Source organism: Mycetomoellerius zeteki, unplaced genomic scaffold (genome assembly GCF_001594055.1).
Source record: "Mycetomoellerius zeteki isolate Tzet28-1 unplaced genomic scaffold, Tzet1.0 scaffold562, whole genome shotgun sequence".
NCBI classification, from domain to species: Eukaryota; Metazoa; Arthropoda; class Insecta; order Hymenoptera; family Formicidae; genus Mycetomoellerius; species Mycetomoellerius zeteki.
Genome location: NW_017257569.1, coordinates 35,281 through 59,597, shown reverse-complemented (window position 1 = coordinate 59,597; position 24,317 = coordinate 35,281). Strand labels below are relative to the sequence as shown.

The 24,317-nt window shown below is 30.7% G+C and overlaps 1 protein-coding gene and 1 pseudogene across 1 annotated transcript; both read left to right on the top strand.

The window, feature by feature from the left end:
- The first annotated feature begins 2,174 nt into the window (after positions 1-2,174).
- On the top strand, positions 2,175-14,665 carry LOC108727897 (uncharacterized). Its single transcript, XM_018456187.1, has 6 exons — positions 2,175-2,311; positions 10,603-10,850; positions 11,230-11,499; positions 12,529-12,659; positions 12,879-13,044; positions 14,224-14,665. Exons 2-6 carry the CDS (start codon positions 10,605-10,607, stop codon positions 14,620-14,622), a joined length of 1,212 nt encoding a protein of 403 aa, XP_018311689.1. The 5' UTR covers positions 2,175-2,311; positions 10,603-10,604; the 3' UTR covers positions 14,623-14,665.
- Positions 14,666-20,457: 5,792 nt separating this feature from the next.
- The window catches only part of LOC108727891 (uncharacterized), a 5,870-nt pseudogene continuing 2,010 nt past the window's right edge, over positions 20,458-24,317 (top strand).

The window sequence follows — 24,317 nt, the reverse complement described above, 5'->3', positions numbered from 1 at the left end:
CCATTTTTTTGTAGATACCGTAATTTGGAAGATATTCGGATCTATAGATTAAAATGACTCACCCTGTATATCGATATTTAATTAGAATTAGATTTTTATAGTTAATATGTAACAAGAATAAATTATATATTGCATTAGAATATTTATTAATACATTAATTATATAAATTTAGCTTTTCTGATGCTTTGTTATCTACTATCACATAAATTTTCAAAATAGTCAACAGACTTAAAATAAACTTTCGTAACATTCTTTACGAAATAAATCTAGTTTCTAATATCTATGAGACAAAGTTTTGCATATAGGGTAACTCCGGCAAATACGCCGTACTGGGATTTACGCCACAGAAGTCAGAAAAAATAGAAGGAGTGGGAGTAATTTTCCCGTAACTACTTTGTTACATGCTTTTATGTTATATTAGTATTGTGTTATGATTTCAGCTTCTTACTATTAATATTAATGAATTTATTGTGAGTTGAATCGATTTGTCACTGTAATAAGTAACGCCATCATAAGTTATAATCTACATAAAATGATTAATGTAGGACGTGTAAAAGACTTAGTGGTTATTTCGTGATACATACGTGTAGTGGAATAGTAAAGCATGTTTGTATTATTAAGCGTGTTTGTATTATTTGTAAATTTTTATAGTTCGTTTACTATAAACTTAGTGAATAATACTTAATAAATTAAATTTTTGATAGCTGCAGCGTATATATCGGAGTTACCCTACTGAGTATTTTAAGGAAACGAATAACGAATTATCAAAAGCAATTAAGTAGAAACGAAATTGCTATTAGACTCACGTACTATAGTGCATATCTTTCTGTTTAAATAAAACATTTGTTAATAACAAGAATACTTTTGGAAAGAAAAAAGTTATTAAAAATTTGTTGATGTGATTTTAATTAAGACAAAGAGGTATAGGTTTGGTTGTTAAAGATTAAAATATATATATAATATATATATAAACTATACAATGTTAGTGTAGGATTTTTAAAGGTTATTTATATTTATATATTATATAAAATTTAATTTATTTTAAATAAAGGATTATTAGCGTCCAATCAAATGAATCCGCTCAAAATGATATCGAATAATTATTGTGTGACCGAACAATATACAATAATTTTGGTGATTTATGGTATTCTACTGACAAACAGTTTCTCACTGACAACAGGAAATCATTATTTCGCGGACATAATTGGGCGAATTTTGCAGAAAGAGACTATTATTGACGAAAATCCAGCGTACTTATTCAAGTAGAACTCAATTTATTATATCATCGAAATAACGTCAAAATAATTATGAAATTATTCGTTATTTTTCAATCAATAGCGATTCATTTTAATGTCATTTCGACGTTACTGTGATCTTATTGTTCTACTTAGGTAGTTTTATCAAAATTAAATAATAAGTAAACTTAATAAACTGTTATTTATAAATACGTCCAAATTTTTTCAGCTTTGCGTCATACTGCTTATACGTGCTACGAAATTAATGTTATCATGGCATTCTATTAAAAAAATGAAGGAAGATGAAAAACAATTTAATCATATTTATTATCATAGTAAACAAAAGTTATAAATCGTAAGTTAACAAAAAAAAATCGTAAATTTACAATTAATTTTTTATCGTTATGTGGTTCTATGATTAGACCCGCGTAAACATGTAGGTAAAAAATTAAAAATACATTATTATCTGTATACTAAAGTCATATATCTTTCAAGGAAAGACATCCAAGTATCCTTCTGTGATTTTGGTGAGCTTTGAATATGTTAAACTGTATTCTGAACAAAAATATCATTTAGATATTTTATTCTAATAAAATTGTCGCGTTATAGCGAATCATAATCTAATTATAATTTTTCATTAGTTCATGACGTCATTATTAAGGAATTTAACAACGTGTTTACCGGGGAAGATAAATATTAATTATAAATAAAATGACTTGCACGAATGTCGTAATATTTACAGCGACTTTTTTTAATGACGCGCGCGGCGATGTCAATTAATTTTCTGCACCGGAAAACATCGCATGTGCTATCGTCTTATTGTTCTGTAGATTAATGTTTATTGCTTGACTGAAGGACAAACTTGCATGAGTTTAATATTGACTAAGTCTCAGTTATTCAAGATTCTGATGAAGACACAAAGCCTGTGATGAATGAATAGATGAATATACCGACGTAGATATAAAGCCTGTAAATCCTGTTCTACGTATCATTTCGAGATCGGCTTTAGGAAACTACACAGTGAAGTAAGCATTTAAGAGAAACAAACGACTGAATTCGAAGACGAATAATTTCAGGTTAGTCACTTTAGTGTATTGTTTAATATCAATTTTACTTCTTGTACTAGACTGCATTGGAACTTTTTTTCTCGCTTCTACGATATATTTATACATATGTATACATATCTATTTTATTTTAAATTCTAAAAGTGTAGTTCAGGTTCACAGAAAATTGACACTTTTTGTTCTCGAATCTTGACATCGATATTCACAGTAGGAGTTTATTGAGGAAAACTTTAAATAAAGTCCCAAACATTGAAACCTCATAGTAAATTCTTTATACATATATTACATTTTTCGAAAATATAAAATGTTGTAAATAATGCATAATGATATGTGTGTGAAACGTATACAAATAAAGAAAGTTTAATGAATTCTATAATACATAACTTAATACTGAATGTGACAAATAAGTTTCGAAATTGAAACCTTAAAAAAACACATGAAAATTGAAAATAATTATTAATATAATATTTATCACTATCCAATATAGTTCCCATCCTCTTCTAATTAGCCTACCCAAGGAGCAAAACCTATATGGATAACAGTTATAGAAATGTTTATACGACTTTCTATAAAACTTTGTAACTTTTCTTACAACTGTTTTGCAACTAAACAGTGCAGGCAGTAACGTCGTTGAAATGTTTATGTCAACAAAGTGGGGAATCTATACGACTAATTTCTAACTTATATTAACCACATTAAAACTTGTAATATATTATACTACTGTGTGTGTTTTACAACAAACCGTTAATAGATATAAAATAACGTCTCAATGATTGTCTTAAATACCACGTACAGATGTTAATACAACTTTCCCAAGGAACAAAATCTATATGGATAACAGTTATAGAAATGTTTATACGACTTTTTTTAAAACTTTATAACTTTTCTACAACTGTATTGCAACTAAACAGTGCAGGCAATAACGTCGTTAAAATGTTTATGTCAACAAAGTGGGGAATCTATACGACTAATTTCTGACGTTATATTAACCACATTAAAACTTGTAATATACTACTGTTTTACAACAAACCGTTAATAGATATAAAATAACGTCTCAATGATTGTCTTAAATACCACGTACAAACGTTAATACAACTTTCTTCAATAATTATCAAAATTATTAAAATGATCAAAATTAAACATTTTTTTATTGTTATATTTTTGATATTCATTACGTTTAAGATGCCCCGAATATTTATACGCAAGTACATATTTATGAAAACGCATGTGGTTTCGACGGAGTTTGAACCTAAGGACCTATGGGACGGGAATAACACGCACGCTTGTCTCGACAGTTTGGAATTCAACTGTTATTCGACTCCTTGGTACCGAGCATATAATTTTTTCTCTTGTGCGGAAACGTGAAAAGTGAAAATTTATATATATAATATACATATATATAAATTTTCTCTAATATATATATATTAATAATAATATATACATCTCTAATCAGCATATAATATTAAAACAACATTTTTTAAACATTTATTCAATATTTTTACATTAAATACATTTTTTAAAAATATTTTTTAAATATTTTGCGTGCGTGCGTGCGTGCGTGTGTGTGTGTGGATCATTCTAAAGAGCCATATATATTTTTCATGAAAAAGCTCTTCGTCGTTAATAAGATTTTTCAAATCATCTTCACTTTCATCTTGGTCAGATATGGATTCAAGAACATAGCTTTCACATTGATCACTTTTAAAAGATGAATTTAGTGTTGATGATAACGGAGATAGTGGACTGTGATCGCCATAATTTAATTGTGTCTTTGATTTAAGATATGCAGTTTCTACATTATTTTCGCACGTTCTGCTTTTCTTTGTAGCTGCAGTTGTCTGCTGCTTTAAATAATATTTTACTCTCCTGTAATAGCTACTACTGTGCTTAAACACTTTTTTTCCTTTTCATTTTATTTATCCAGATTTGACTCTATTAAAATTAATGAACGTATATACACACGCAAGACAGATTAATTATGATAATCATAACCTGCAACTTTACTTTATGAAGTTATATGGTATGAAGTTATATACATAACGTACATAAAGTTATAATGTACGTACCGTTTTATAAATATACACATTATTTCAACGCAACAACGTTTGTCTTTGCAGTTGTATAAATGTCCTAAAAACCTGACATTATGACTCAAAAGTTGAATTGAAATACTCGTATACGGAGTTACATAAGCGTTTTAAAAACTTGTAATGAGTATTATAAGATTGTTAACATATAATAAGTCGTATAGACGTTACAAAATCTTAAAATGAATACTACATAACGATTATTTTGTGTAGAGTCGTATGGACGTTATATAAATTTCTAATGAATATATACATATATTGACTAAATGTTATGTGTTTATATAAACGTTTTAAAAACTACAAATAGTTATATAACCGACATTAACTTTTTAGTCGTATAATTTTTCGATATGTAAATGGTACAAACGTTTTATGATGTTATAAAAACTTTCTCATAACTTTGTGCTCCTTGGGTATACATCACTATAAAACGAATCGAATGTCCATATATGAAAACTTCTTCTGATTCATCCTTAATTCTTCCGCCTGATAATTGGATTGACTACACGTATTCAAATCCCGTCCTTTTTATAGTAAATTTTAATTTAGGAAATAAAAAAGTATTCCAGATAGCATATACCTATAAAAAACGTCATAGAGACATCATAAAGATATCTTTTGGGATATACATATCTAAAAAATATCTAAAAGGCGTCTGCCTTTGTCGTTTTTTTATTACAATTTGTTACATAGAGCTCTTCGAGTACAAACACGTCGTGCACGACGCATTATAATCGGTCATTACATACACACTCGCATAGACATAGATACGAGTCTTTTTCTTCGGTGCTTGGCATCGGTTCTCCGGGAGAAAGAAAAACGGCGAAGATGGCATAAATCAAAGCGATTTTCGGCTCCGCGCGGCTTATCTATGTCTCGCCTTTCGTCATCCGGCTACGTTTTTGTGATCGACCAATAAAATATCGAAACAACAATTTCGACCGTGGTGGGGAGCGTCGTTCGGACGGAGAAATGCACTCACTTGATCAGCTGTGTGAAGTTGGCCCCCCCACTACTAAAATTCTAAAAATAACCATTACCATTCGTTTGGTGGTCGCTTACTGACGTTTGGTAGTCCATTGCGGACATTTGGTAGTCAATATAAATAACGGAGAATGCGAAAAAAAGGTGAATGCGCGTGAAGTTGGCCCCCCCCCTTCTAAAACTCGGCTTTCCCAACTGCGTATAGACCGTGTTCCAAAATTTATTGTCAGTACTGAAAATCTATATCACTTAACGTAAAATAGATTTTTAGTACTTGCAGTGAAACCGGAACGCAGCTACATAGGTTACCGTACAGCTACATATTTATACCGTACGCTTAGTCCGCGGCCTATACAACAGATGTCCTTGTTTAACCACACCTCGAAAAAAATAATATCCAAAAAAAATTACAAAGTTTTTTAAATTAAATTTATTTTGGAACACAGCCTACATATATGAAATCGAAAAAGTTGAGTTTTAGAAATGAACAGGTTAAATTCACGAGCACCGTTTATTGATATTTTTAGTTATAATAGTTATGACTACCAATCATCGAGAATTGCATTATCAAACATCAGTAAGCCACCAAATGAATACTTACAGTTATTATTCGTCAGTCGGGAAAGCCAAGTTTTAGAAGGGAGGGGATCAACGTCACGCGCAGTCGTCTTTTTTTCGCATTCTCCGTTATTTATATTGACTACCAAACGTCAGTAAGCGACCACCAAACAAATGCTTACAGTCATTATTGCATACGCAGTCGGGAAAGCCGAGTTTTAGAAGGGGGGGGCCAACTTCACGCGCATTCGTCTTTTTTTCAATTCTCCGTTATTTCTATTGACTACCAAACAAATTAATTCGGTCCGTTTTTTTAGTGTAAAGAATGCCTTTATTTCAAAACAAGATAAATAAACATATTAATCAAAGTATTGTCCATCGTTGGCTACTACATTTTCCCATCTCTCACGCAATTTTCGAATTTCATCTCGAAAAAATGTCTCGTCTTTTTCGGTGATCCATGTTTGGAGCCAATTTTTGATTTCTTCGACAGAAGTGAAGTGGTGACTTGCCAAATCGTGCTGCATCCGTCGGAACAACCAGTAATCGGAAGAAGCAATGTCTGGCGAATACGGCGGGTGCGGTAAAATATCCCACTTGAGCGTTTCTAGTTAATTTTTCACGACTTTTGCGACATGAGACCGAGCGTTATCATGTAAAAGAATAACTTTGTCGTGTCTGTCCTTGTATTCTGGCCTTTTTGCTCGTAATTCCCGGCTCAAACGCATCAATTGCAGTCTATACCGATCGCCCGTAATGGAATCACCGGGTTTTAATAGGGTTTAATATACAACACCCCTTTGATCCCACCAGATACACAACATAACCTTCGAACCATGAATATTCGGCTTTGATGTTGATGTTGAGGTCGATGGCAACGATTGACCAGGCCTAGCGTAGTATTTTTTCTGCTTGGGATTATCATAAAATATCCACTTCTCATCACCACAATCCGATGCAAAAACCCCTTTTTTTTTTGCTTTTGAAGCAGCTGCTCGCAAATGCAAAATCGCCTTTCAATGTCTCTCGGTTTCAGTTCATAAGGCACCCAATTTCCTTGCTTGTGAATCATTCCCATGGATTTTAATCGTGCTGAAACTGCTTGTTGTATCACTTCCAATGATTTTGCAAGCTCATCTTGCGTTTGATTTGGATTTTCATCGAGTAATTCCTCCAATTCTTTGTCTTCGAATTTTTTTGGCTGTCCAGGACGAGGCTTGTCTTCAACACTGAAATCACCATTCTTAAATCGTCGAAACCATTCCCGACATGATTTATCAGTTGGAGCATTGTCGCCATAAACTTCCACAAGTATTCTATGCGCTTCAGCTGCACTTTTCTTCCAATTAAAACAGAAAAGTAAAACTTCCCGTAAATGCTGCTTTTTTACCACAAATTCTGACATTTTCAACAAAATAAAAAATATGTTTTCTATAAAACTTAAAGCAATTTGCACTGTATATTATTCATAGATGTTTAACCTCTCTGATACCATCGCAATCAGCTGTCTCTATGAAACATTCCCAGCCGCTACAGTCATCTGTTGGAAAACGGACGAATTAATTTGTACTCCCAAATATATATATTTATAATTTATATAAGTATAAATTAAAAACTAATTTAAATTTGAAAAAGAAATTTAAAGCGTTTAAGAAATGACCCAAGAAGTCGAATCTCACGCACGCACGCACGCACTAAGGATGCTTTAAAGCGTAAAATTTAAGCTTTAAACCTTAAGTCATAAAAAATTGGGAGGGAGACACTATTCACGCTATGGACGCAAACGTTACCAACGCTATTCGTGGAGTCAAAAGCACGACAGCGTTAGTAAGCTCCATGAACGACCCTAGCGAGCGTTGGTAGCGTTTAATGTAGAAGATTCTGTTCCCAAGCACCGACGGCACCGATTAAACTTTTCTACATTTACAATTTCGTAGAGTAAACGTACGTAATAAGTCTATAGTACTCGCAGTAAATAAAGCGGCGTCTACAATGAGATTTTATGGCGTAAAATTCAAGATTAAACCTTAAATCGTAAAAAATTGAACCATCAATAATCGAGTGTTCTCCTCACACTCGACTGTGATTAGTCAATTTCTTATGACTTAAGGGTTAAAGCTTAAATTTTACGCTTTAAAATCTTATTGTAGACACCACTTTATGGAACACAGCCTAAATTTTAATGTACAGAGAACCAATGTATAACTTAGGAACGTACATGTATATAACCTATAACGATTGTTGAAACAACATTCGACCTATGTACGACAATACAGCAATGCTGTTCTCAGAGCTTGCAAACGATAACGCTACCAGCACACTACCTAGGAAGGAATTCCTTGGTGAAAATTTTTCTCATAATTTTTATACGAATTGGAATATTTTTCAGAAATACTCAGAAATATTTGGAAAGTTTACATCTTCTTTCAGAATTTTTCATACAAATGAATTCTGAAATATTCAGAAATTTCTCATTCCATAATTAAAAAAAAATATTTTTTAATTTTTTAGATCTTATAACATTTCATCAGAAATTATACTTACAAAAACTTTTAGAAATCTCTTACGATATTTCATAAGTAAACGTATATGAAAAATTTTGAGAAAAAATGTTTTCTGAGAAGTGTGCTAGTTCTTATAAAAAATGTGAGAAAGTTATAAAATTATATAGAGAAATTCTGAAAATTATTTGAAAAATTTTCGCCAGGGAATAGTGTTGATAGTACGCAGTTGTGATGTAGGGGAACCTGGGGTATAATGGTTATAGTTAGATTTTTTCAAGTTTTAAACATATTAAAGATAAATAAATCAACTTTGTTATATATTACAATATTTTTTGAAGTATTTACTATAAGGAAAACTTAAGTTTTACTGCAAAAGTATAGATTAACAGGACGAAATTATTGTTTTGTGAGAGTGTGTCGTAACCTTGTTATTATATTGAACATAAATAAAAATGTTTGAGAAGATAACACAAATAAAATAATTCTCATCATTTTTATCTACACTTGCACATGAATCAAAAACTCATTTTAAACATAAAATAACACCAGTACACCATTATGCCTCGAGGTACATAAATTTACTTTAGATAATATAAAATATCACAGATAATCAATATATTTGTATAGATTTTACTAAAGTAACAAGAAAAGATTATATAATAAGATAAATCTACTTATGACAATAAAAAATAGAATTTTGTTATTGCTTACCTTATGCGAACATACCAAAGAATCTGTAACCCATTCGCAGTAAAGCGAACACATTAAACAATTTTTAGCAATTTTCAGGTAAACATAATATGACAACTAATAACAATATATAATAAGATACATCTAACAGTAACTATTGTCTGACAATTCATTACATATTAGCATATTTGTAAAAAGATATCGAGTACATCCCATTATACCCCATGGTTTCATTATACCCCAAGTTCCCCTAACACACTACGTTACTATTAGTAACGTCAAGATGTGTTTGTTAGCGCTATCTCCGCGAACAGTTTGTAACGTTAAGTAACTCGAATAGCGTCTCCCCAAACGCACTCTAAGTAGTTTATACAAGAAATAATAGTGACAAAAGCTGAAAAGTAATTTCAATTAACTTACACACTTTTAGTATAGATGCTGAGTACAATAAAATATAACTACAACTAATAGAATAGAAAATCCATAAATAAAACTCTTGAATATAGACAAGAAATATAGTTGTGTGTGAATACTATAAAATTTATATAACATAAAATTAACTACTTTGATTTCTTAGCAGTTCTTTTAGCTATTCTTTTATCATATATGCTATTTTGTGTACTGCCTTGTTTTATCGTTAATATTTAACCTTTAGACTGTCGGCATTTTTTCGTTAAAGTAGTGATTTTTTCCTGGAAATTTTTTTTATATAAGTAACATACCCATGGCGCAGAATATCGAAATTTATGCAGAGCCATAAAAGTGGCTTTCCCGGCAGGGAACGTATGATCAAATAAAAAAAATTTTTATTTTCTCAAAAATAGTGTATTTCAGGATTCTTGGTATCACTGATTCCAATTTTGAGCATAGATTTAGGAAATCTCGAACCCTAAACGAAATATTGACAACATAAATGAATATAAACGTATAGATTCATGCAGAGAACTTTTCTTTATTTAGCATTACCCAGAACTAACGACATAGACGTAAAAAGTTTATAGCTTTTTTTCTTTTTTGTTTGGTTCTTAAACTTATTTTTTGTATTTTTTTACTTGTTTCTTATTTTATAATTTTTTTACTTTTTTATATTTTTTGTATATTTTTCAATACTTATATATTTTTATATATTTTGGGCAATGTACACATATATATGTTTAATACAATTAGTATTTAATATGCCACCAAAAATAATATTTTAAACCACACTCAAAAGCCACAAAAGTGGCTTTCCCGGCAGTCTAAAAGTTAATACAGGAATGTCTAACTTTAGCTCAAAAACACACAACACAAACACAACACAAAAACAACACAAACACAACACACAAAGAGTTAAAAGACCAGAAGAGCCGAGGAAGCCGGAAAAAAACGTGATAAATTTCATCGAGATTAAATTATTAAACAAACAATTGTTTTTGCGTTTTCTAACACGACTAGGACATAATTTTTCGAGAAAATTCTCCAATTCCAATTCTATTTTTAGAAATGGCCCTAGAAACATCGACATGGCTAAATCTATGCTTCGTGGAGAATATCCTGCGAAAGTCGGAAAACGATAATTCGATTCAGGTGATCGATATATTTTCAAAACCGGCCACAGTCAAGGGTGACAACTACACTAGCGACATGATTAGGATTACTGTTGAATATTCACGCGGCTCTAAGATTAAAGAGAAAAAATCAATTATTGTCAAGCTGTCGCCCGTACTTGAAGGTATTCGAAAGAAAATGGTAAGTTAATCTAATGTGTACATATAATGTTTCTAATATAAAAAGAGAGGAAGAAAGAGGAGAGAGAGAGAGAGAGAGATAAAAGTGGAAATTTTTATTATTTTGAAGTACATATCATTTCTATTCAACAAAAAGATTATAGGACACTTATTTTTGGGTAACTAGTGATTGAAATTATATTCATAAGTCACGTTTACATAAGCGAATATTACTTTGTATTTAAAGAACACATTCTTTATTTGTTTCAAAACAAATTTCGAAACTTTCTACTACACAAATTTTATATATAGAGCTTTACGTTAGCCTTTATATTACAAATAATTGCATGCTTGTTAGATTAAAGGATTCCACTTGATTATCTTAAACAAATTTGTCACAGGTCACACAAGCAGGTTTCTTTCACATCGAGATGTCGATGATGTCGGATACTTTGAATAAAATGAATAAGATGTTAGGGGCAAAACACCGCTTAAGCGCGAAGATTCTCCACATGCAAAATGAAAATCCAGTACTTCTAGTGATCGAAGATCTCGCGTCTCTCGGTTTTCAAATGGCTGATCGTTTGTCTGGTCTTGATCTAAATCATTCCATATTGGCGCTTCACGGACTTGCCAGGTTTCACGCAGCCTCCGTAGCCCTATACGAGAAGGTAAATTTATTTAGGTTTATTTCTGAAAGACATCCAAAAGATAAATCAACAAATATTTTTAGGACCAGTAAGTCTATTAAACTTTTTAACGACAATTTTCTAGCTAGAGGTGGCGTTGTGCAGGTATTTTACATGATGAAAAAGCTGCGTAACGACAGCGCAACCATACCGAAAAGTCGTTAGTTAAAAATTACAGAAAATAGGTTTAAAGAGGCGCTATAGCATATATAAGGCGCCTTTGTGCAAATTTCGCTGCTTTTCTATATATTTTTATTTAGTAATCTTTTAAATAAGATACTTTTTAATATACCTTTTAAATATTCTTAAAGAGGATGCAATTTTTTAATTATATATTATTTCAATTTCGAGAGTCCATAACTAGCATTTTTTGACAATTTTTTAATTTGTGTTTCTGGTGCTGAAGTGGCTCGGAGTATAATTTTGTACATACTGAAAGATATTAGTATCTCTGGGAAATACACAACTATCTGATCCAACTATAATAATAATTTCAAATTTTGTAATACGTATTCATTTAATTAATATACAGTATTTATTTTGAAACATATTAAATTTTACAGGAGAACAAACACCCATGTATGGTGTCAAAAATGAAATATTTATTTTTGAAACTTAATTTAGCATACTCATCTGTTAATACATCTTTGCGTAGTACAGTGCACTATTTGCACACCTGCTCGACGGCCATGTTTAAGACTTCAGTAAAAGTCGTTAAAAAATCAGTTTTTAATAAAATTTTAAAGATGGCTCTTTTAAAATGTCTTTTCAACATGCATAATGTCTAAGCTGTTTTCTAATTTTTTCTATAAAAAAGGGTTTGCTATAAATTGTGAAGAAATTATATGTTAAAATTATTGTGTAGATTTCTTATGTAGCTTGAGAGATCTATTTGATATTCCAAATTTCCTGTTCGCACTACAAAATATAATTACTTAACTTTATAATCAAATGGATAAATACAAAATATTTTTTAATAAAAATGTTTTAATATTTAGTTTTTAATATTAGGAACCAAAACAAAAAGAGATGTATTCGAAAGGAATATTTTGTAACCAGTATCCGCCAGATATGAGAGAAATTTTCATTAAGAGTACTGAAGCTTTAGCAGACGAGATTGTGAACTGGCCAGAAGTGAAAAAGTAAGCTTTATATAAATGATAATATTTATTGCTTTATTTTTAATTATTCGAAGTATTTTATTGTACATGACACAAGATAATAATTATTTAATATGAAGAGATGAATCATGTTAAGAAGAAAATTGCAAACATAAGTATAAATTATACTGTTTGGATTAATATTTATATTATTTTTACATGCTCCATATAATTTTACATTTCTTTGATTTTTATTGCTAGATACTCGGAAAAAATTGCTAAACTGGCCGATCACATATATCAAATAGGATTGGATGCAACCCAGCTCTGTGAAGACGAATTTAATGTTATTAATCATGGTGATTGTCACGTGAATAATATGTTATTCAAATATGATAATAATGGCAAACCTACTGATCAGATTTTTGTAAGTACCATTTTGTTATAAAAAATCATGTACTTTCTCCAAACATGAGTGTTCATTATTTTATTATAATGTTAATTTATAATGTAATTTTATCATGACTTTATATTGCGACTAAGTCTATATAAGAACTAACATATGTAAAAATAAAATCATTCGTGAAATTTTTAATATAATATTTATGTATGATAAGACATATCCCAGATAACATGAATGTTGCATACGATATCTGAAAGATTGACGTCTTTTAGATATTTTATACAATAGAAATGTTATCTGGGATGTTACTGAAACAGCAAATTTATTTTGAAAATATATTTTTTATATACTCAGACAAATATTTTTATTATAAACACAAATTAACATAGCTCATTGTCAGTCACTTTATTATATCAATTATCTATATTTCTGAATTTTTATTATAATTTTCATAATTAAGTGTAATGATATCAATTTTACATGACGATAAATTAAATAAATAATGTTCTAAAAAACATAATTAGGATATATGTTAACGCAATTTAATTATCCGCAATTTCAGCTAGAGCAATCAAGACAAATAGACGGTGATAATATGAGATACTTAAAATCATTGAAAATAGAATGTGTTTTGAATAAATGCATTGCATATTCAGTTTAATCGCGTATGCAGGAATATTTGTCTGTCGATGTCATGCATATGAGCTATCAACAGTTTCCACCGAGAATTCAATCCGGGTCAGAATGTAAAAACCGACGAGCTACAGTCGAGCATTTCCCTGTTACAGTTGAATTACAGGGGAATGCCTGACTGTAGAGTTGGTTGGTTCTTACATTCAAGGTAACAATCATGTAACTTTTTCGCTAGAGCGGAAACGTAAAAAGTGAAAATTTTTATGTATGTATGTTCGTGCATATACGCACATATATACAAAAAATTTTCACTTTTCACGTTTCCGCTCTTAGGAAAAAGTTACATGATCGCTACCCTGACCCGGTTCGAATCCTCGGTGGAAACTAGGTCATTGTCGTCGCGACTTCCTCAACATGATATCCCCCCCCTCTCTCTCTCTCTCTCTCGCGCGCGCGCGCGCGCGGTGTGTGTGTGTGTGTGTGTGTGTGTGTGTTGCATAGATTTTATCTCCAATAAAATTGTCATAGCCTTAAAAGAGTGATGGAACGAAAAAATTTATTTTATTGCAGGTAGACTTCCAATTATCCATCTACGCATCGCCGGCACTCGATCTTCTCTATTTTCTCAATTCAAGTATTTCCTTCGATGTCATTGAATACAAGAAAGATGTTTTATTAAGTGAATACCTTGATACCTTGACAACGACTATGAAACAATTGAACTGCAAGACGCAGCCGCCTACCATGAAGCAACTGAAGGCTACCCTAAAACGAAGAGCTAGCTATGGAATGATAACATCTTTCGTCATTTTACCGTTTATGCTGTGTTGTAAAACTGAGGCAAAAGATTTGGATGAATTGTTTGGCACTGGTACTTTTATGAATCCAGGTTTAAAGAGTGAGAGTTATAAAAAAATATTGATAAAAAGACTGCCACTATATGATGAGTGGGGTTTGCTGGATCTCTAATGTAAACTTCACATTTAGTGATAGAAAATTAAAATATAAAAAATAGAAGTTGAGGAAATAAGGTTATTAGATATGAATATGACAAATACATTAAAATTAATAACAATAGACGAAAAATATTGACGTACTGTTTTAAAAAAGGGTTTTTTTAACCGAATAAACTTGGAATTGTATATAATCACATATTTTTGGTTCGAAAAATTAAAAATTTTTTTGATGGTGGTTTCATTTTTGACTCATTAAAATAAATCGTGATTTTTTAAATTTGTTATCAATATGTCAGAAATAACGGTATATATACATATATGTACATACATTTTGTTTTGTTATGTATAAATACTGCCCTTTGTTATGTATAAATTATGTATAAATTCAACGTACGAGGAGCAGACTTCCAAAACGCATTTTGTTCAAAATTTCGTTTATTGAATTAAAGGCATAGTGGCTATGATTACACCGTGCGCTTAGTCTTATTTAACCTTATTTAACCTGTAAATTAAACAAAGATTTATCTATGGTATAGATCGCGGACTAAGCACACGGTGTAAACCAGGCCAGTGTTCAGTGTTGAGAGACTTAAATGTTGAGCTACGATGTTCTGAAAAATTTCTACATCATCATTTTATGTGCTGAAAAAAATCTTAACATTCGAAATGCATTATGTCCTTTAATTAGAAACAAACAATATGTATTTGTTTAATATTTTTTATAGCAACTGTTTAGCAATTTTGTTAAACACTTCACATCTTACTGATTGGCAAATTGTTATTTTCTGTAAGGCACGTAGTTTTCTTGTGGCTTTTTTCTCGTTTTCTGAATGAGAATTATAAATTTTAGACAAAACACATTTTGAAAGTCTGCTCCTCAAATATTAATAAAGAAACGTTATCAAAAAAAGAGATGTATATAATATTATTCTGTAATAACAAAAATGATGCACAAATTAATTAAGATATGAAATGAAGTATTTTAATTTGTGTTAACATAGAATGCGCATAAGAAAAATTGAAAAAATTATAAAGTAATAAGTAATACAATAACTCGCGGACCTTGTATAGTCTACGTAAATTTTGAGATCTTTTTCTAATTTTTTGCTGAGTCTAAAATTGCAAATTGTTAATCAATTTCAAAAAAGGAAACATTCTTAAACATTCTTAAACAACAAAATTCTTAAACATTTAATTTTATTGACGATCAGTTAAATTCATATTCTGCTTTCTTATATGCAAGACTACGTTACGTATAATTATTGTAATCGATTATTATTGATTAAGTTAATTATTAATAGCAAATTTTTAATATTAAATTTATTTTAATATTGAATTTGATTTGAACTGTGACAAGTATTGTACTTTTCTTGCTAACGATAATCCTTTTCTCTCAATCCCTCAATGCATACAATCGTCGTATAATAAGGATACCCTTAAATGATATCAAACGGGGTTTATAGAATGAAACAAAAATATACAATACAATAATTATCAAGTGAAATTATTCTGTAGAAATGAAATATTTTAGATATGATAGATATTTTACAAAACTTTACATTTTTATTTCAAATAACAGCACGATTGGCGCGTGGCTTTAGTATTTATTTCTGTGCAGCGTATTGTTTACGCACTGTCAGCGTGCTGTCATTCAACTTTGAACTCTCGTTCCGGCAGGTCAATGCCACTCCGAGTATTTTTAGTATTTTTTTTGGAATGCAATTGCGATAAATGCTAGATAATACAAAACATCATATTATACACAATCGTTTATCATATTTTACACAATTACTAACTCGCACGATTGTTAGCTGATTTCGTAAATAGATCGAGATAACAACTCATATATCATAGATGTTTCATGTAGTTTAATCACTTAGAATCGAAACACGATAAAGAACAGGATTATTGTTTCATGACGGTTTACGATAGTTATTTTTGTTTAATACAAAATTTTTCTTCCGTTTGAATATATCTTTCGCTATACATTTTGAAATGTATTATATAAGTTTTAGAAATAAAGTAATATTAATAAATATCACTATGCAAATAACACGATTCATGTGATTCCACAATTGATGCAGTTTGCGTAATTAATAACAATTTAATTAATTTTTCGTTTGCGTGAGTCTTTCGCGATATCGATCGAGAAAGTATAAAAATTGAACGTAACTTTATGATCGTTTGCCAGTAATGACAATAAGCCGGTAATAAATCAAAGAATTATTTTTTCTTCTTATATATATATATATATATATTAATATCTGGCCTACTCGATTGATGTAGTAATCACATCTTACAGAAATTAATAAAAAATTTATCTTTTCTACCTGTCCTGAATTTGTTTAATTGCACTAGTGACAAACTAACGCTTGCTTGACATTCGATCATTTGTACAAGTGAATCGTGAATAATTGTACATTGCATTTCAAATGATATTTTCCCACCTATGTGTATGTACAACCTTGACGAAGGGAGAGAGTTCACTACTTTAAGGATATACGCATGATAAGTATTGTATGACTTTTCTTAATGCCTCAAATTTTTCAGATATATCTAAATTATATATTAGTATATAGCTAAATTTCAAAGTTATAGCTAAATTTTTAGATACTTAAGGAAAATCATAATCCTCATGTAAAAATCTAATGACGGAGAAGCTGATGTATCTTAGTCGCCAATTTAAATGAGCGAATTACAATTGGTTCTTCGCGTCTGCCTCAAGAGTGCCGTTGAAATTATCGGATTAATGAACTTTACACGACTTGTCATTTGATGAAAAACTAATTCAATATGGATTATATCTCCGATGTCTTGGCAACAAGTAGGATTCACAATAAGGCATTGTTGAATGGCCATTGTTATTGCAACATCGGCATTTATCGTATGTCTTGTATATACTCGACTATACTTGTCGACTTTAAGATATTATAGTTTTTATTTTAAAATCATCTTAAGAACATCTAAAGAAATGTTTTAAAAAGCTAAGCTCTGTGATTGACTTACGACATCTTTAGATGGTTTCAAATATAGAATTGACAGTAAATACCGGCCAAAGTGTTAATTCTACCAACCGAATTGAAAGTCCTATCATGAGTTTTGTAAACGTGGAGTACCGCAGTATATATTACGAGAAATTAGGAGGGGGAGGAGGGGGGAGGAGGAGGAGGAGGAATCTTGCATCTTGGGCGGAACAACCTCTTTAGAGGTATCTTTTATCTATATAAAAAAATAATAGTGGTTCCCCCCATTTGTTCGAACTGCTTTTATCTCGATAAATTAACATTCAGAGAACGAAAACCCATACAAAATTTATATAAATTTGTTCTTCTTTCTGAAATTCTTCCTGAAAATAACATATTCTACGTTCATTTCTGAATTTACGAGATGATACTATTTTTTAATACGCGGTTAATAACTCTTCACATGGTATTTATACGCGGATAATAACTTTTCACATGATATTTTTTTGTAAATTTTCATTATTTTTTATTTTTTGTGCAAATACGTAAAATATGTTTACAATATACACGGTTTTTTTTATATTTGTTTTTATATTATCATTTCAAACTCTACATTTTCAATCCTGTAAAAATATTACGTAGAAGTAAAATATATGTTCCATGTAAATCGAAAGACAAAGTGCATCTAATAAATATTTAATTGCAAAATGAATAAAAAATTCGATGCGCGTAAGAATTATCTTTTGAAATATTAATCATTTTTATATTTAATCAGAATCTTCTGATTTTTTGCTACTGTTACGTCACGTTACTATTGAAATTTTCTCCATTTTAGGATCAATCACTAGGAAGTATTGGAAAATGATTCGGAAGGGTAATTTTGAACCGGGTGCCAAAAAGACTACGAAGCTTATAGGCGAATCAACGTGGATCGGCTTTTCGAATGCCCTTGTAGTTAGGAAACGTGAGATCGATCTTCAATTTCTTGAGAGTATACCTATACACGTTCGCGGGTTGAGTCTGCCGGTTTGTTTTGATCTAATAGCTGCGCTAATTTTTGGAAATAAGGGAAAGGATCGTGATTTGAAATGAGAGCTGATTTTATTTGAAATCTTAATCTCTTCTCTTGCTGTCTTTGTCCGCCTTTAGTAGGTATCGAGATAATACAAAAGAATTATCAATGTTCCGAAGAAGTGCTATAAGACGGGGGCGCGCGCCACGCTATTGGCAGTGACAGTCGCAGCAGACTTTCGGATGTAAGGTAATTATGAATACTCCGAGGAAGTGCCGTAAGACGGGGGCCACGCTATTGGCAGCGACAGTCGCAACAATAACTCGTAATAACTCAGGTACTCGTATGTATATATGTTTTTATGTAATGGGACGCAGAGCAGAGATGCAGGTTTCAGCTGATTTGATTCAGTATTCTCGTTTAATAAAATAATAAAAAACAGAACCATAGAAAGGACATACGAGTGAGTTTCTGACGAAACGCGAGGATAGTTCTCACCTTGATCTAACTGATTTCTAACTGTACTAGATGGGTTTCTACTTCTACTCTCGGGTGTTTTCGCTTTTGGCAGGTCCTTTTATATTTTGGAAATGAGTGTGGGAGTGTCCTTTCAGGACCAATCAACACTCAACAAGGTTTGGTAGAACTTATATATTCGCGCTTGTTTCCTTAAAATAAGACAGCAAGGCTCTGCGTAAGCCCTACTCCCCACTCTACGAATTTAGTCTTAATAGATAATGGTTGAGAGTTTTAATAATTTATAATAAAAATTCAATCTTTCTTAACTAACATCCTTATGCGAGGCGAATCCACTACATTCCGAATCATATATCTAAAATTGGTTTAATTTTATTGGAAGCAAAAAGAAAGAAAAAGAAAAGAAGAAAAAGATATTCTTCCTCGCATTCAGGAAGATTTCTATTTTATTGTTAAACATTAATGTAATATACGCTAATATAATATACTATTACCAATATAATGTTAATATACGCTATTATTTTATAGAAGGACTTCTTTGAAAAAGATCGGGGGATATTCTTAGACATTCTTTAGAGTAGATAATATGTGTGACGCATAAAGGTATATAAACGTGATCTATTTATTGGCTTGAACTAAACATGCCCTTCAAAATTAGAAGATATGATAAAGAAATAAAAATAAAGTTTCAAAATAAAAGTAAAATACCAAAGTGAAAATGAAATATTAACTAGGAGTAGCTTAAGATAACATATTTATAATAGAAGAGAGAGATCTACCAGGATGTAACACTACAATGTCGATCATTGTAACACTGCGGTGTGGGGGAAAATGTTCGTTGCATATCGAATCGGTAATAAAATAATCAAAATATTTACATCTCAAATGGATTTGTTTAATTTTTTACATATATCATTCAGAATTCGTATTAATTAATTTTTTTATAAATGCCATTTAGAAATCTTATTCTGACAAAAGTGCATGTTGCATTATAGTAAATCATTTTAGCGCAATTGCAAAATTTTCATCAGTTCATACTGCCATTTTACAATTTTATCACAATTTGTCTATTGGTGAAAGTAAAGACTAAACAAAGATAATGATGACTTCCACACATATCGTAACGTTTACCGTGCAATTTTTTTATAGTGCAGCGACGTATGTCAATTTTATGCACCGGAAAACATCACACGTATTATCGTCTTATTATCGCTGTGTAGATTTAGCGTTTATTGCTTGATTAAAGGACAAATCTGCATGAGTTTAATGTTGACTTAATTAAAAATAACCTCAGTTATTCAAGATTCTAATGTAAATACCAAGCATGTGATAAATGAATTGGATGAATATAACGATGCAGATATAAAGCCTATAAATTCTGTTCTACGTGTATCATTTCGAAGCTAACTTACGGAACAGTGAAGTAATTTAAGAGAAATAAACGACTGAAGACAAAGATGATTAATGTCAGGTTAGTTTTTTTAGTGTATTGCTTTTTATAAATATTTTAGGTCCATTTTTTATTTTTGCATTAAACTTCAACATTAGAACTTTTTTCTTACTTTCACAAAATATCAAATATATGAAGGATAGTTGATACACTGGGCATGTTGACACACTTAAAGTTGCTGGAAAATAACAAACGATAATATTCCAAAATATTGTATTTCAAAAACATTAAATGTTATATTTATTAGAGGATCAGCATAACAATTGATTCCAATAACTGTAACAAGTGTAACAACTAATCCCTGCACCTGGAATCGGTTATTATAGATGTCATTACCTTACATTTTCCATTAACAAACAATAAAGATAATCATATTATTAAATTATAAAAATAACTTCTGTGTTGTTTAAGCAGTTTATAAATATTGAAATAAAAATTTAAATACTAATTGGGCTCTCAAAATTAAAAAACAATAATATAATATACGGACAATGAGAGCGTTAACACAGCGCGGTAATTGCGCAATTTATATAATAGTCTAATATAAATATTCACATAATATATATGTTAAAATTGTACAGTGACTGTCGATACCAACTTATTTGGACACTTCGGTTTCTTTCAAACCATCTTCAGCAAATTCGTGGATCATTATCGTAGATATATTGGCAAGTTGGAAGATGTGGAAATTGTGTTCTATGTGAGACCGAGGATGAGTGTCTCCCTACTGTCTGGTTGGGAATTGCCCAATTTTTGTCTCTTCGTTGTTTAGTCAAGTAACTAACTGAAGAGTACAATAGGCATAATTATTATTTCCAATGTAATGAATTCAAAGTGTGTTTATTTTGCTTACCCTCCTTCTCCATAGATCACAAATCAGTTGTTCAGAGCGTAGTAAGTCAAATTATAAAAGTTACGATTACAAGATGTAAAAATTTCTCGTTATTAAATTATAAGTATAAGATATATTATAACATATGTTATCCAGATGGAAGTCAGACAATCAATGATCGTCAAAATTATAATCTAAGAGACGTCCGTAGAAATATAAATAGCTATACGTCATACTATTGTAATAAATAAATAAATTAAAGCCGAATACCTAATGTCACTATTCTCTCTAAAATGCTCGCATAAGAGTGGTGCAAAAACTCCGTGTCTAATTGTAAATTCAAACTATTTGATTGCAATTGTAAATTCAAACTATTTGATTGAATATTCAGCATTCAGATATAAGCCTTCTACTCAGTTGTTTTTCTCTATCTAAGATTTTTACGTTCTCTCATTCAATCATAAATTGCGCATCAATTACCGCGCTGTGTTAACGCTCTCATTGTCCGTATATTTTATTATTGTTTTTTTATAAATATTGAATTTAGCAATTTACATCAGCACCTAATACATTTTAATTGAATATTTTACATACTAAAGCTGTTGTAATTAATTGTTTAAGTTAAATTGTTTTTGTGTTTTGCAACACTGCGAAAAGGACATGATTTTTCGAGAAATTTTTCCAATTTCAATTCTATTTTCAGAAATAATCCTAGAAACATTGATATGGCTAAATCCATGCTTCGTGGAGAACATCCTGCGAAAGTCGGAAAACGATAATTCGATTCAGGTGATCGATATATTTTCAAAACCGGCCACAGTCAAGGCTGACAACTACACTAGCGACATAATTAGGATTACTGTTGAATATTCACGCGGCTCTAAGATTAACTCCGGTATACGATATACGCCGCACCTATCAAAAACTTAATTTATTAAGTATTATTTACTATGTTTATAGTAAACGAACTATATCAGTAAAAACTTTGTATTGTCTACTACAATGAAAAAAATATTAGAAATCCGAAATATTTATTTTTCATATTAAAAAATAAACTTTTTGAAACCTTGTATTTTTGCCGCATATCTCATAGGGGTGGAATATATAGTTACTCATAGACGGAAAGGGGGTATGTACAGCTCATGAAAAATTTACAAATAATGCAAACATGCTTAATAATACAAACATGCTTTACTATTCCACTACACGTATGTATCACGAAATAACCACTAAGTCTTTTACACGTCCTACATTAATCATTTTATGTAGATTATAACTTATGATGGCGTTACTTATTGCAGTGACAAATCGACTCAACTCACAATAAATTCATTAATATTAACAGTAAGAAGCTGAAATCATAACACAATACTAATATAACATAAAAGCATGTAACAAAGTAGTTACGGGAAAATTACTCCCACTTCTTCTATTTTTTCTGACTTCTGTGGCGTAAATCCCAGCGCGGCGTATTTGCCGGAGTTACCCTAAAGAGAAAAAATCAATTATTGTCAAGCTATCGCCTGTATTTAAAGGTATTTGAAAGAAAATGGTAAGTTAATCTAATGTGTACATACAATGTTTCTAATATAAAAAGAGAGGAAGAAAGAGAGAGAGAGATAAAAGTGGAAATTTTTATTATTTTGAAGTACATATCATTTCTATTCAACAAAAAGATTATAGGACACTTATTTTTGGGTTACCAGTGATTAAAATGAAATTATCTTCATAAGTCACGTTTACATAAGCGAATATTACTTTGTATTTAAAGAACACATTCTTTATTTGTTTCAAAACAAATTTCGAAACTTTCTACTACACAAATTTTATATATAGATCTTTACGTAAGCTTTTTTATTACAAATAATTGCATGCTTGTTAAAGGATTCCACTTGATTATCTTAAACAAATTTGTCACAGGTCATACAAGGAGATTACTTTCACATCGAGATGTCGATGATGTCGCATACTTTGAATAAAATAAAGAAGATGTTAGGGACAAAGCACCGCTTAAGCGCATAGATTCTACACATGCAAAATGAAAATCCAATACTTCTAGTGATCGAAGATCTCGCGTTTCTCGGCTTTCGAATGGCTGATCGTTTGTCTGGTTTTGACCTAGATCATTCCATATTGGCATTTCGCGGACTTGCTAGGTTTCACGCAGCCTCCGTAGTTTTATGCGAGAAGGTAAATCACTATGCGTGACTCACAATCAGTTGCAACGACTCATTGCAATTATTAAGAATCAATCGGATCAACGGTATGAATGAATGGCAAGGGCTATTCAAAGTTCAAATTTGCGCATTAATATTAAATATAGGCTGCGGTTCACTTGACGCTACAAACGTTTCGAAGCATTCTTTAAGCATTCTCCGGACAAAAGTATAATAAAATACGTGTCACTTATTTTTGTCTGGAGAATAACATATTAAAAGTTCATTAAAATCGGAGGGGGACAGTTGGATCCTTTTTCTTGTAAATTATATAAATAAAACCATTCGTGAAATTTTTAGTATTTACATGTGATAAAACATGTCCCAGATAACATGAATGTTGCATACGATGTCTGAAAAATTAACGTCTTTTAGATATCTTATACAACATAAATGTTATCTGGGATGTTGCTGAAACAGTAAATTTACTTTGAAAATACATTTTTTATATACTCAGACAAATATTTTTTTTATAAATACAAATTAACATAGCTCATTGTCAGTCACTTTATTCCAATTATCTAAATTTCTCAATTTTTATTATAATTTTCATAATTAATTGTAATGATATAAAGTTTACATAACGATAAATTAAATAAATAGATAATATTCTAAAAAACATAATTACGATACATGTTAACGCAATTTAATTATCCGCAATTTCAGCTAGAGCAATCAGAGAGGGTTGCTTTTGCCTACAAATCGATTGCCTACAGCACCGTTTGCCTACATCCCATTTGCCTACAAATCGATTGCCT

Excerpts from the sequence above, each read along its gene's own strand:
- LOC108727897 (XM_018456187.1), top strand. The coding sequence starts at position 10,605 with ATGGCCCTAGAAACATCGACATGGCTAAATCTATGCTTCGTGGAGAAT. Across the intron at positions 11,500-12,528 it reads CCGTAGCCCTATACGAGAAG|GAACCAAAACAAAAAGAGAT; the intron begins GTAAATTTATTT and ends TTTTAATATTAG. Across the intron at positions 12,660-12,878 it reads AACTGGCCAGAAGTGAAAAA|ATACTCGGAAAAAATTGCTA; the intron begins GTAAGCTTTATA and ends TTTTATTGCTAG.